At 35.5% G+C, this 14,611-nt stretch overlaps 1 protein-coding gene across 6 annotated transcripts; it reads right to left on the minus strand.

The window, feature by feature from the left end:
- Window positions 1–700: 700 nt before the first annotated feature.
- LOC107028375 (inactive poly [ADP-ribose] polymerase RCD1-like) lies at window positions 701–10,105 on the minus strand. Of its 6 annotated transcripts, none has more exons than XM_015229414.2 (9): window positions 9,863–10,105; window positions 8,566–8,730; window positions 6,515–6,636; window positions 4,944–6,212; window positions 4,024–4,265; window positions 3,069–3,151; window positions 1,801–1,962; window positions 1,571–1,666; window positions 701–1,141 (listed from the first exon to the last, which is right to left on the minus strand). In XM_015229414.2, the coding sequence occupies exons 4-9, from the start codon at window positions 6,080–6,082 to the stop codon at window positions 1,076–1,078; spliced, it is 1,788 nt and encodes a 595-aa protein (XP_015084900.1). In that variant the 5' UTR covers window positions 6,083–6,212; window positions 6,515–6,636; window positions 8,566–8,730; window positions 9,863–10,105; the 3' UTR covers window positions 701–1,075. The 6 variants fall into 6 exon arrangements, with proteins under 6 accessions (XP_015084900.1, XP_015084902.1, XP_015084898.1 ...); XM_015229416.2 differs by having other exon boundaries at window positions 764–1,141; window positions 6,540–6,636; window positions 8,616–8,730; XM_015229412.2 differs by having other exon boundaries at window positions 764–1,141; window positions 8,616–8,730.
- Window positions 10,106–14,611: the final 4,506 nt, after the last annotated feature.

Below are 14,611 nucleotides of genomic sequence, written 5' to 3' on the forward strand. Positions count from 1 at the left end.
AAAATTGTACACTGCCAAATGATAAGTAGGTTCAAGAAATCAACAAAAAAAAAAGACAGACAATCAAGCTGCCGTGTTTGTGAACCTATTCGTTCAATCATAGGATTCCACGAACCACACCCTTGATTAGATTTTGATCAAAGATCAATCGAGCATTATGAACTTCACTTAACGAATTCCTCAACACGGCCACACCTACTGGAAGCTGAATTCATAGCATTAGTAGCAATTTGTCATTTCCACAAACACTTCCTTTGCAGACCTATATCCCCAACTTTTGCATAAAAATCAAGTAAGCAAAATTATGTCAAATTCAAAATCAGGGGACGAAATAGGTTCCATTTCGATTAGCACGACGACATAAAAACAAAGAATAGTTATACTACTTGGAAAGAAGCTGGTGTTACAATTCCTGATCAACGTTGTACAAGTCCAAACACCCCTCGACATCCTTATGTCACGCGATTGATGTGCCATGCGTCTTAAAAAATGTTGCAAGATAAGCTATTTATGAGAGTGATAGTAAGAGGAAGAAAGGAAGGTGGTGAGAAATGGTGAATGACTAAATTCTCCATTATTGAGGATTTTGTACATGTGCTTATATTAAAGTACACATAATTTTGGCACGCCCTTTGATCAGACATCATTCTTAACAAACTAAGTCCATCCACAAAACCAAAGAAAGACAATGGACATGTATGCATCTGCAGCAGCGTAAGAAACTAATGGCATCAGAAACACAATGTGTACATAAGATTGCCAATACATTGTTTTAACAGTTTATAGAGTACCAACAAGCAAATTCGGGATGAAATACATGGAACGGAACTTAATAATCGGAGCTACTCGCTAGATATAGAAGACGCTGTAACCTGAAAGCTGCAACTCCGTAGTCACTTCTGCAAACAAATCCCCAGAAGTTCTGGATGGGTGAAAACTAAACCCTCATCATATTTCTCCAGAGTATCAAGCTACCACATATTCAGGTAAAAAGTAATAGATACGTCCAACTATTTAGTTCCTATAGCTAAGCAAAAACAGTTATTCATCAAAGCAACAAATAAAACAGACGCTGTCACTCCAGACAGATGCTCTCCTGTTCTTGCTTTACAGTGACCATTTCCATTGATTTAGGTGGTACCTGACAAAGAGCACCAAAGAAAATTTTCAAAACATACCCAGTGTAATCCCACACAAGCGGGGATCACAAGTGAAAAGTACGAACAACGGAACAGAGAACTCCACCAAGTAACATGCCCAGCTCATCAAGTAAATTCTAAATTCCTAATCAATGAGAACAAACTGCATAAAGATGAAACATTTAACTCCTTTCAACTTTCAATGCACAGAGTAGAACTGAAATATGCACCACTATTATGCACTTCACATGTTAGCTAAGGAGAAAGCATTCCATTTCCCCAACCAATATGGGACACTTGAAAATCACACAAATTGGAAATCAACATAGAGAAAAAAACTTTTGGACATACGGGTATATGGTATTATGATTGAAGCATTGACAAGCTAGCTCAGTACCACCTGTTTCCTTGGAAAAAAGCAAAGGGCATACCTGGCACTGAAGACTAGTTATAGTGGACCTTAACAAAGTGTCCCCTACGATCAACCTCAACTTCCTGACAAATTCATCCCTGTTTATTTTCTTGCCCTGCCAAATGCCAGAATACACCAAGTCATGAACACAAGAGAGGAAATTATCAAAGTAACGATTCAAGCTCTCCAACAACTATTTGACTTTTTTTCTAGAAAAACATTGCCTTCAACAGATGCAATTGTATATACCTTGAATAACTCATAATTGCTACAAACAAGGTTCATATCCTCTTGACGCACTTTCCTCGAAATTGCTGCAAACAACATGGGGAACGGCATCCAAGGGGACTTCGGAGTCCTTGAAGCCTTTTTTGAGGCCAAGCCTAGTGAATTCTGATAGCAGTCACTTCCCTATATAGGAACATAGAGTAATTGTTAGCTGAAAGGATCTCCACCAAATTAATGAGGAGCACTAGAATGAGTAAATGACTGTTGCTGAAGATGCAGATATGTCAAACTAGCACGGCATCCACTCCCTCTCCACAGTTCGGTTCGAAAGTCAGGCTCACTGGATGAGGCTGGGTACAAAATTTGAAAGGGAAAAAAACACAAAAAAGGATATGGCCCAAGACCTCACACTATAATATACCTATATTGCTAGCTACATGAGGAAAGGTGTTTTCCCATTCGATTGATCGATTCAGAGTCCCGAACCGAAGCCCAAGCCCATACTCTGACTAAGAAAAGTGGAAGTTCCTACCCTGGGAACATTGACATACGATCTTTCCGGTGTCTGAGTTTTGGGAAGCTGCGTGTAGAAACTAACAACTTAAGTATCATCTACTTATGAAACCGAGTTCAAGATCTAAAGAAATGTACTACACCCTGCAGAAGGCATGTTTGAATATATTGTCAGCTAAAAAGAAAAGGTTTATATGCATGTTTACTGAACTAACAATCATTCCAGAAGCTAATGCAGATGCTCAGTGGCAGCATTTATTCTGCAATTGCATGAGTAGAACACATCCTTCAGGCAATGCCATAGGCATTAACTGTGTTCCCTAGAGGGAACTATCATGCGATTAAGAAATAGAAACCTCAGTGTTGTTTAGAGAGATGATTTGAGGCACTAATATTTGCAACATTGTGTCCGCTATAGGATGAGAATTTGAGGCCTCAACACTTGCCGAGAAATTCATGGCGTGGTCTTGGAAGACCCTCTCTGTAGCTCGACTCCTCTCAACGTTGATTAAAAAAAAGTTATTTTTTTAAAGAACTGGTAAATGTGTATTCCTCAGTATTAAGGACATGCAGGACACCATCAAAAAGTGTTCAAAAAAACCTAGTTCTACTGCCTCATCTGCTAAACAATTTCACACTTGTTTCGTATCCAAAAAGATCCTTGACACCTGTTTCATATCCAAAAAACATCCTCCAATCTCCCATCTATTGTTAAATGAAAACCAAAAAACAAAATCCGCCCAAGTCGACAAATCTATAAATGTCAATAGACTCACCAAGACAGCAGGAAGTGTATCCGCAGGGCCCTGATAACTAGTGACAGCAGAGACATTTGGGCTCCTGTTTCCGACGAGATATCCTGTAAAGATAAACATGGTGAAGACAATTCAACTGCTTTCTTATTTTGCAAGACTTCAAGACAAAATATACCAAGTGTTCTTCAAATTTAAAATCCGAAACACATCGGCCCGCGTTATTTGTACAACACCATGCAGAAAAAGATGAAAAGTACAGTGAAGGATGGCAGGACAAAAAAAAGAAGAAGAAACTGGATATATGCATCCAACATGTAGGAAGGTCTAAGTTGAATCAGGACCCTGAAAATAGAAGATCCCACAACTGACAAGTTGAGCAGAGGCCACAGACATGATCACCTTCAAACTCTCAAAATCAAATTCTCTTCTTTATTGATCGAATTTGCAATCCCTCCCAAAATTTTAAAAACATTCAGATTATTTTGCATTACCTCAGTTTCAAATCACCCACCTCCCAACAATAGAGATTAACACATTAAGAATTAATCTTGACACAAAATTCAGCACAACATTAAGAAAAAGTAGTAGATGAAAGAAAAAATACCACGGCAGTAAGGTTCAAGTGTCTAAACAAGATAAACATGACACAGAACAACAAATACAAATCCCAGAGCACTAATCAGCTAAATAATTAGAAAAACTATATTAATTGTTTATAGTCCTATCTACTAATTTTACGAAATGGGCATGGACATGATGATTTAAAAGTTGGAAGGGGGTATGAATATTCAAATAAAGTTGGGATTATCTTTTGCTTCCTTCTCTGCAAAAATGAAAAGTATGTTCCTATGGCAGCATTTAAATTGTAGGATTATTTAAGAGACGTTTCATGAATATCTAACTCAAGTTTAACTAAGGGGAACAACTTTCTGTTGACTATTGAATACAGTAACCATAGGAGGACTTAAATAATCACCTTCAGAATCAGAAGAGAACTTGAAACTGACGACGTATTCTGGAAATATGTGTGTACTCATATTCATAGTCCAGACTACATAACACTTCGGATTTTCAACGCTATCGACACCATTATCGAAATCCTCACTACTGGGATGGAACTGCTTTGATCCAGGACAAACCAGTTCCATGTTTCCCATTATTACACGGCATAAAACCATGTATTGTACACCATTTTCGTCAATATCAGAACACTTTGCACTGTAAAGAAGATGAAAGCACCAACATTAATAAACTTCATAATGAGAACAAACAAATCGACAAAAAAATGCGATAATGGCACAGGTCAGCCGCAGAGGCCTAAAATTCAAAGTAACAAGGAGAAGCAACCAAATAAAATGAACTCCTTTAAGGATCGAAGAACATCTTATCCAATATCAGCAAGACAACCATAACAAGTGGAATCTCAAGACAACAATGACACAAAAGGCTAGCATGGAATACCGACTGTGTACATGAAATTCCTCTAAAACCCTATGAAATTACTTGAACACAATTATATCAGCACATAACACAGATCATTATTTGCATCTTTTACAAGCCAGGTATGTAATCTGGCAAGCACCAAGGAATCAATTAAACGGATAGAATAATGTGGGAGATCATTAACGCTGGCTGGATCAAAACCGATCTAGTCTAGTATTAAAAACCTGAATATCAACAAGAAGGATCTTCTGTGAAAATTCAAACAAATAACCATTCAGGAAAATGGACAAGGTACTATACACAAAAAAAAAAACATAGGTTACGTATCATTACACGTTCTACCAACCAAAAGAACTTGTTTCTAAAATGCACCTGTAATGTCCTCCTTCAACTTTGTCCATATTGCACAAAAATTCAGTTTGACTGAAAATCAAAAGGTGGAAATAACACTACCTGATCTCACTGCAATTAGCAGGGAAAAGATGAACACCAATGCCGTAACTGGAGTTGGTTCTGGATGGATAATAATTAGCAAGCCCATACTTCATAATACTCGTAATCATTCCTTTAGAAGAAGGAAGCCAAGCATAACTAACAGTGGCATCCCCACGATGCTTCCTCAAAATTTCCACCTGCTTTTGAAAGAGTTCCTTTCGAACTTCCATGAAAGTACTTGAGATACGTTGCAATTCAATTATGTTTGCACTTGCAGCTGAACTGATACCCTTGAGAAACATCTCACTCACAGCTTTGGGGTCCATATGTTTCCACTTAGAGTCGTACCTGCCGACAGCATTTTCCACCATTTGATAATTTTCCACAGAATCGTCCTTGGCTTTTGTATCTGATATCCTGACATGATCATCACCAACTTTTGCAATGCGATTTTTCGCTGCAGGTTCATGACAAAAGTTCACTTGCTCAACATTAGCATTGGACTCTCCACTAGATTCCTCCGAACTTGATATATCCGCCCCATTAACTTCAATCTCCAGTCGCAACTCCAGATCATTGGATCCCTCTGTCTCAGAATCCACGTCTATGCAGTCATTGTCTTCACAGTGACAAGGCTCATGCAGTTCATCACAATAAGCAAAGACTTCTGGGAAAAAGCACTTGCCTGCTTCATCAATCCATGCAATAGGCTGCTGCATACCTGACTTCAGGTCCAACAGCATCATATGGAAGAAATCTAGCACATAGTTATTACCATTGAATACCACCTCTCTCGCAGATCTCTTTATCCGGAGATCTTGCTTAGCCATTGACACAATGTTATCAGGGAAATCAGTCCATTGACTGTTCTGATAGTACATCAAACGTTGTGGAAGCCCACTTCTCCTAAAATTAAGATAGTATCTAAGTAGAGATTCTTTTTGGTGAAATTTGTAGCCACCGCACCTGCTTCTTGATCCATTCAGCTTCGTCCGCTTTCCAAGCGGGCGGATTGATGAGTTCAGCAAGGGTCGCACTGGCAATATCATGTGTGCAGCCCCAGAGAGATGGGTCTCGCATCGAGCTTCCCGCTTTCTCTTCAAGTCGACAACAATGTTCCGGCTTCTATCCAATACCTTTTCGAATTTTGTTTCCATATTTACCTACAGGATCAATCCCTATCCACTGGTTTAAAGCCAAAGGTTCAAAGATAACAGCTATATACAAACCGGCCTCAGTTTCGCCTCAGAGAGACCACATCCATGCCATTGACAGAAGTTGATAAACCTGACAAAATCAAAACAATAACACCATTATATGTTACATAAGATTTGCATCCAACATAATTCATAACTAATTGAAACATAGTCCCTCCATCTACATATTTCTTTGCTTTTTAAAAGATCAACATGACAAATTTTCTAGTCAAACTGGATGTGGACAAATTAGCTTTCTGAAATTGATACAAGGAGATCTGAGAACTACAAAATAACATATTACCAACCAACAAACAGCATGTGAAATATTACAAGCTATAAGGTTGCATATTAATTTGAAAAAAAAAATGAAAGGAAGTTGGGTAAGATTACCAGTGATGAACTTCTCATAACATACCACGCACAAAAATGCATCCAAGAGCAGTTCTCAATTGATCTCTTAATCAGCAATAAAAGCTAAACAAACTAGTGCCCTTATTAACAATATAAACTCACTGCACAATAAGAAAAAACAGATATTATTTTCAGATAATGTACAAAACGTTGATACAGAACACACTTACAAAATCAGCAATTTAGAAATACCCTTTTTTACAGCAATTGGGAGAGAACATACCAACTTGTAGAGCGTGAATCATTTTGTTTGACAAGTTCCACAGGTAAATAACATAATTTACAACTTCATGAACGAAACAACCGGTCTCTAAGCTTTACGGTTTCACGAGTAAAAGAAAGAGAGCGTTCAACTTAACAATAAGATATCTCAACTCAAGAGTAGGTGTCAGTTGGTTCAGTTCAGTTTTGCAGAAGAACGTTTTTGGTTTTTCACAATTGTGGTCACCCAAACCGAACTGAACGTACCATTTCTACAGTTTAGGGCCTGTTCTTTTTTTTGACATAGCAGTTTTTGGGCCTGTCAAATTGACCTTCTTTTCAGAAGGCCACAAAAAAAGGTCCAGAAAATACTTCTATGAGAAAAGGATTTACTACAAGTCTAATAGATCTCAGGTAATAAATAGAAACTTCTTTGTTCTCTCTTTCTCTTCATAGAAATTGCATAGCAATGACACATAACGTCAAGGCAAATACAAAATACATTCACTTTAGTCTCTAGGGAAATCATGACGAAGAAAACTAAGAATTTTGAGGCAACAAAGCCCCACGAAACTAAAAGGTTAAAGACTTTGTAATCTGTTTTTCTTATGAATTCATGACCTGATAGCTGTTTGAAGTTTCAAAATAAAGAAAGTTGAATGAAAAATATGTACCTGATAACATGTCAAACGAGCTTATCGACGACTCAATCGATCTACAAAATAATCTTACCCCACAATACAGAAATGACATGGTTTGTGGAAAGTTATTAAAGTGACCACTGATTATTCTTTTTGAATGATTTAAGAGTTGAATATAATCTATCAGCATACACTGCAATTTCGCTGAAATAGAACACAAATTTCAGTGTATGCTCGGTAAATTTTATCACCGCAACAAACACACAGAACAAGAAATTCAAAACACATACGATATAACCTTAGTAACGGGGAAGAGATTGAGAGACAACATTAAGATAGTTGGTCAACATTAAGATAGTTGGTCACAATGATAGATAAGGCACAGACCAGGCGACCAGCAATAGCAAAAGTTTTGACCTACTTTTTTTTTTTTGAAACTGGTAACAACAGCAACAGTTTGACTTGGGCTATGGAGGTTTGGGCTTCTTCAGAATGAGATTCAGTTTTGGGTTATAAGGCAAAGCTGAGTGCAACTAAGTAAGATGTTAACGAGCCCAAAACTTTGGTTTGTCGGTAAATCATTTGAGCCGGGTGAAAGGGAACTTCCACACCCGATTTTAAAGGGGGGACAAAACTGAAAATTTCTATTTTTTGATAACCAAAACTGGAACTGTTCGATCGATCTTTTTGCTTGTATGCCCACCCTATCCCCGCTCACATGCACTACACGCCATTAATTTTTCAAAAACCACTTCGACACATGAAATTCCTAATATCTCAGTTCATTCGAAAAATGAAGTAAGAACTTCTGTTTTAGCGCACACAGGATTCATCTCCGTGCTAAATGCCATTGACATGGAGTCTGGCATGTGATAAAAGAAATCAAACTTAGGTAATAAGATAACAGTAGGTATACGCATCAAATATAATCAACAAAATAGCCCAAAGTGTAAAATTGACACACCGAACCATTCAACAGAGGAAAAAAAAAATAAACCCCAGACCTCCAACAATTTGAAGATATTAATACAGCAATGCCCCTACTCCTACGCAAACACATCAAGAAAATCACAATCCATTTATTGATAGAATTCGAGCTGGCCAAGTGGTAGAACACAAAAATCAGACCTTAGTGTGAAGAAAACAAATCAAGTAGACAGGGAAAGGAAATAATCTGATGGTGCGTACATGTATAATAGGTGGGAAAAAAACGTAAAGAGGATCCGAGATAAAATTACTAGTGATGAACTATTCACAACAGCTCAAATTTCCCATCCAAGAGCAGCTTTCATTTGATCTCCTAATCAACAATAAAAGCAAAAGGAACTAACACCACCAATGACATAAAACTCCCTGCACGAATAAGTAAAAACTGATTTTTAATTCCAGATAACATATTGAAAAAAATCGCAAGTTACAGAACTTTTAAGCAAATTCAGCAATTTGCAAGTACCCTGGTACTTCTTCAATGCCAGTTAGGAGAGAACATAACGAATTTTGGCAACATGAATCATCATCATTCACTAGTTTTTTCGATAAATTCTGTGTTCAATAACATAATTACAACTACATGACACGCTCAATAACGTACATAAAAGAGCAGCTCTCAATCGATCTCCTAATTAACAATATAAACATAAATGAACTAACACCCCTAATGATATCGAAAACCACTACACGACAAGTCAAGTAATGTACAAAGATTCATAAGTCAACAAGACATCTAAACAAATTCAGCAAAAAAAAGATCTTTTTTACGACTCTCGTGTCTAAGCCAACTTTCGCGCACCACAACACATTCCACGAGATACCCACCACCTCCTTCGAGAAACAGGTACTAGATATCTCTATTTCCACTAAGGCTAGGACACGTGGAAAGAATAGCCTAGTATTTTTTTGTCACCATTGGGCATTGAGCAACTTACAAAAATTTTATTATTTCCAACACCAATAGTACATTGTTCCAATTTCAGGAGTGTGAATCATCATTCACCAGTTCTTACGACAAATTCCACGTGCACAATTACAGCTACATGAAAAAAATAAGATAGCTTTCACCTTTACTACGATATAACATAATATATTTTTAGTATTAACTAAAAGAATCAGTTTTTTCCTACAAATTCCAAGTGTTCAACAACACAATTAAAGCTACATGAACAAAATAACAAAGCTTCCACTTACATCACAATAAGACATGCTATATTTTCCCAAAAAATACATCATATAGATTAAAATTCTCCTATTTCCAACGCCAGTTAGATATTCCAATTTCAGAAACATCAATCACCATTTTTATCAACAAAATCCAAGTGTTGACTAACATAACTACACCTTACATAAACAAAATAAGATAACTTTCACCTAAAACAAAAAACAACATCCTATACACTAAAATCAACACATACACATATAATTAAGCAATATACATGATAATCTCAACACATATATTCGTGTATATGAAATTAGCCAATAGATTACTTACATTAAAAAAAATGAAATTGCTACACAGATCAACGATCGATTACTACAAGGATCGATGATTAGAAGTCGACAGATGATGATTTTTCAACCTCCTCCTCCTTCTCCAGCAAGCAACGAGCGGTGGGGGTGGATGTCAAACCCTAAGTCGGCCCAAAAAAATTTACCAAGACTTCTCCTCCTTGTATGCGCAGAGATCAAAGATATTTAGGTGGACGAAGATGCCCTCCAAGCTACCCAATGGATCGACACCGACTTTATTATTCTTGTTATTTTGCATTTTAATGAAGGGTAATGTCGGTAATAAGTCGGGTGCTATTAATCGGGCCGTTTTAAGCCCGAATAACAGCCCGAACCCGGAGTTTGGCGGTTACATTCACCGACTCAATGAATGTGCGTGTTGCTAAAAATGACTTCAATATGGGTCCCACGTGTTTTGTGTGTTCAAAAGGATAAGACCGATGCTTATTCATTCATTATTTCTTTAATCTCGATTTATGATATAGTTAAAATATTGAGAGTGATTTAGTTTTATATATTTATATTATTAATTTTTTATACTAAATATATCATATAAATGGAGTAAATGGTTAAAAACATTCCGATTTAATGTTTTAAACTTTTATCCTCTAAATTATTTTTAAAAATTACAATTTACATTCCTTTGTTAAAGTCTGTCAAGAAACTAATATCTTCAATCAAAAACTGCTACATCTGTACTTTATGTCAGTCATGAACCAATGCGTGTGTTGAATTCGATGTAAGATGTAAGATGGATCAAATTGTTATATAAGATGGAATAGAACGATATAATTGTAATGTGTGAATATGTTTTTTGTCGTTGACAAGGAAGCTCACACATACTATTCATCACGGTTCAGGTGTGTATACAACTCCCGCTTAAATGTAATAGCTCGCAAACCACACTAAAGATGTAATTATACTAAGCAAGTCTTATACAATAATGAGCTTAATCAAGCATATATATATATATATATATATATATATATATATATATATATATGTGTGTGTGTGTGTATATATATATATATAACAAGTATATATGAATTTATTTATTGATTTATATACACTAAAACCAAGGAGGCAGGTGTTAATTATGAACAAAATCAAATAATAGCATATTTATGTATAGCATCTTTGGAAGGTATACAAATTTAAACTCTTAACGTTCATATGATATTACATAAATAATAATTGGGGAAATTTCACGTATAGCCACTAAAAACAGTCTAATTATTCTTCATAGCTATAGTTTGATAATTACAATTCGTAGCTACATGTTATAAGGAGGAGAGAGGCGAGCGAGATTGGAAGAGAGAGGAGAGAGGCGAGAGAGAGAGCAAAAAGCGAGAGAGAGGTGAATTGTATATGTATATTGGTTAAATAATTGTATATTATACATATGCATTTGCATAAAAAGCAAGCGAGATTAAGAGAGAGAGGAGAGATGCGAGCGAGATTAAGAGAGTGAGGAGAGAGGCGAGCAAGAGAGGGCAGGAGTGGGACAGAGGTGAATTATATATATACATTGATTAGATAATAGTATATTATACATATGTATTTGTATATTCTGGCGAATTATACATATACGAATGTGGCTAATTATACAAACTCAAAGTCAGTCCACATAATTAATGTATAATGTTAGTCGTGAGTGATAATTATGGCAAATTATAATTATAATGAGTAATTAAGTAATATAAATTTATTTAACCGCGTAATTTTTCCTAATAAGGATACTTCCTTTTTTTAAATTGGAAAAGGGCAAATGGGCTTTGAAAAACTAACACACCAATTGCATGAGAGATGTTTTCAATACTGTTAAAGGCGCCTTTTATTTTGATGTTTTTTCCTTATATAAGTACTGGCTATGTTGCTTTGTTCTTTTCGAATTATTACTTATGGCAACATCATGTCATTTATTCACGACGTCTTATATTTCATCCGTTTGGATATAACTTTTCTACTTTCACGAGGTATGAGTTTGCATACATTTATCCCTCTCCAAATTCCACTTGATGGGATGGGATTATATCGACTATGTTGTTGTTGTAAGGATATTGAGGTAATGCATGAAGTTTCATTAGAACTTTAGCAATGTGAAATTTTTTCCATCTGCCTTTTTTGATCTATCATTTATGAATATGATCATTTGTTAGTCAGAACTCACAAATAAAGTGGGAGAAATCATGAGAAAATTGAGTTTAAATCTCTACAGAGAAAATTTCTTCCTATTTATCTAAGTTTTAGTGAACATAATTATTTGATACTAATTGAATTGATACAGAAATCCAACGAAATGGTTGAAGAATAATCAATGGCATAGTTCTAGTGCTCAAGGGGAGAGCAAATTGACTCAATTCCCTTGTCAGTTGTCACATAGCTCGAAGATGTTGACAGACGAATTTATTTGTCAGAGTTTCATAATCCACAAGCGTTTCATGAAATTTAAATTTCAGAACTGATTAATGCAATTAGTTATTGCAAGAGTGTTCATTCTTTTAAAATATAAACCCCTTTTAGCAACACAGTTGCAAATTTCGAGTTAATTATTGAAACCCAAGGAAGCTTAATTTTTTTTAAGAACGTGAGAAGGAAGCTTAGTTTTTTTTTAATTTTAAGAACAATGATTAGATTATCAGAGTCTATGGATTACTCTACAAATATTATGTTTTCTAACAATTGATATATATTTCAAGTATATGGTCATCAACAAATACAAAATTTATTGGTACGTAGAGATTCTAGGAATAATAACTATTAACAACAATGATTAAGATGCTATGGAGATCATGATTTCAAACCTATATTGCTTGACTTCTTATGTTTTTCCTCATTAATATTTTATATTTGTATTAAAGTCTAATTAAATATGAATTCACACGTTATGCAATTTATTTATGTGTCATCACCCCACAATTGAAGCTGGAATTTTGTTCAAATCCAAAGTATTTAATTAGAGAGAAAGTTATAATTATGACCCCAGATCGATTCACTTTGATAGAATGTATGCTTTCACTTAACGAGTAATGGACCAGGTCCCTTACTTCAACTCAGAAAATTACCAGAAAGTTGAATGCAGTAAAATCAACACAATGATTTTACGTGGAAACCTCTTTGCTTAAGGGAGTAAAACCACGACCTGTCTCACAGGATTTTCAATCGTTTTCACTAATCTTCAAAAGCAAAAGCGAAACACGATTACACCAAATGTAAGAAAGAGTTATCAATCTTACCGTTAAGCAATAGACCTCTATTGCTCAACAAGCCAGAGTAGAAAAACAATCTACCCACTAAGCAATCCCACCTGGACAACCTAGACTTTTACTCAACACACCAATTCCTTTATAGATTTAGGAGTGGTTTACAATTTAAGAACAAGAGAATAAATTCCTAAAACAACTAGACGAAAAGCTCCAGATGTTGCTGCTGTTCAAGGAATGATTCTGCCTTTTGCCTTTGTGTTAGCCTTTGCAAGAGTTCTTGAAAAGTGTTTTTCAAGTTGCAAAAACTACCAAAAAGTGTTTAGGAAAGTGTCTTTTGTATTGACAAGTCCCTTTCCTAAACATCTTGCCATTGGTTGGAAAGGTCACACTTTCTGACGACATCGGGAAGTGTGCACCTACTTTCTGTACTATCTCCAGCTGGCAGTCGACTGGCTCACTCTCAAGAGAGCCTGGTACCTCTACTAGGTCCCTGGGTTTGTTTCATCTGCAATACTTCAAACAAGACACCTGCAATACTCAAGTAGAAAACCCGGTACCTTTATGAGGTCCCTAAGTTTGTCAAATCATCAAAACTACAAATAACACACTTCCATGCCCTCTGAGTCGAGCTTGTCGCATGGGGCTTGTCTGGTGCTAATCACATTTCCTATGTGGTTTGCAAGCTATTACACAGTAATGATTTACTCAGTACGCACAAAGTGCTCATTCGAAAGGTAAAGATCGCAACAGAGATTGTAGCGACTGCGAATTATCCTTGAATTAAAAAAAGTTATAATTTCGGAATACTTATCATTTTTTATTATTATTACTTTTAATATACTTTCGTTGTAATAATTATTTTATCATAATTTTAGAAGTTCTCTATAAAGAGATTTATGTTTTTCCCATTTTCACTATTGTCCTTGAAATATATGAATACTTTAACTAAAATGACATTTTTAAATATATATTTTTTATTTAAAAAAATTTAATTTAAAATCTTTGATTAAACGTGAAATACGAATATGACGTTGGACCATTAAGAACAAAACCTTTTAAGACATGCAGCGCACGAATGAAAAAGAATCAAGAGATACGGACACGTGGCTTACATCCGCGGCGACATTCCTTCGCAGGTCTTGGGGTCCAGCCAATTACTATTTTGACCTTTCATAGTTATAGAGGGCCCCACTAATATGGGCTTTAATATTTATTTTTTGTAAAAATTTAAGGAATCCCATAGTGTAATTCAATAATTACACTCTGTCCCGACAAATTTAGTATTTACTAAAAATCCCTTAAAATTGTTGTGCCGTGATACTTTAGACTCTAGTGATACATGGTAAATGATACATGGTAAGTTTAAACTGTTAAGAAAAAAATGGGGAAAAAACGGTACATTTAATCTTGTTAACTAAAACAGCTTAATTTACGGTAACAGATCATTAATCAGCATTAAATCAGCACGTAATTGGATATTAATTTCAAATTTTGAAAATCAAAGATTATATCATCTATTTTGAATA

Source organism: Solanum pennellii, chromosome 8 (genome assembly GCF_001406875.1).
Source record: "Solanum pennellii chromosome 8, SPENNV200".
In the NCBI taxonomy this organism is placed as follows: Eukaryota; Viridiplantae; Streptophyta; class Magnoliopsida; order Solanales; family Solanaceae; genus Solanum; species Solanum pennellii.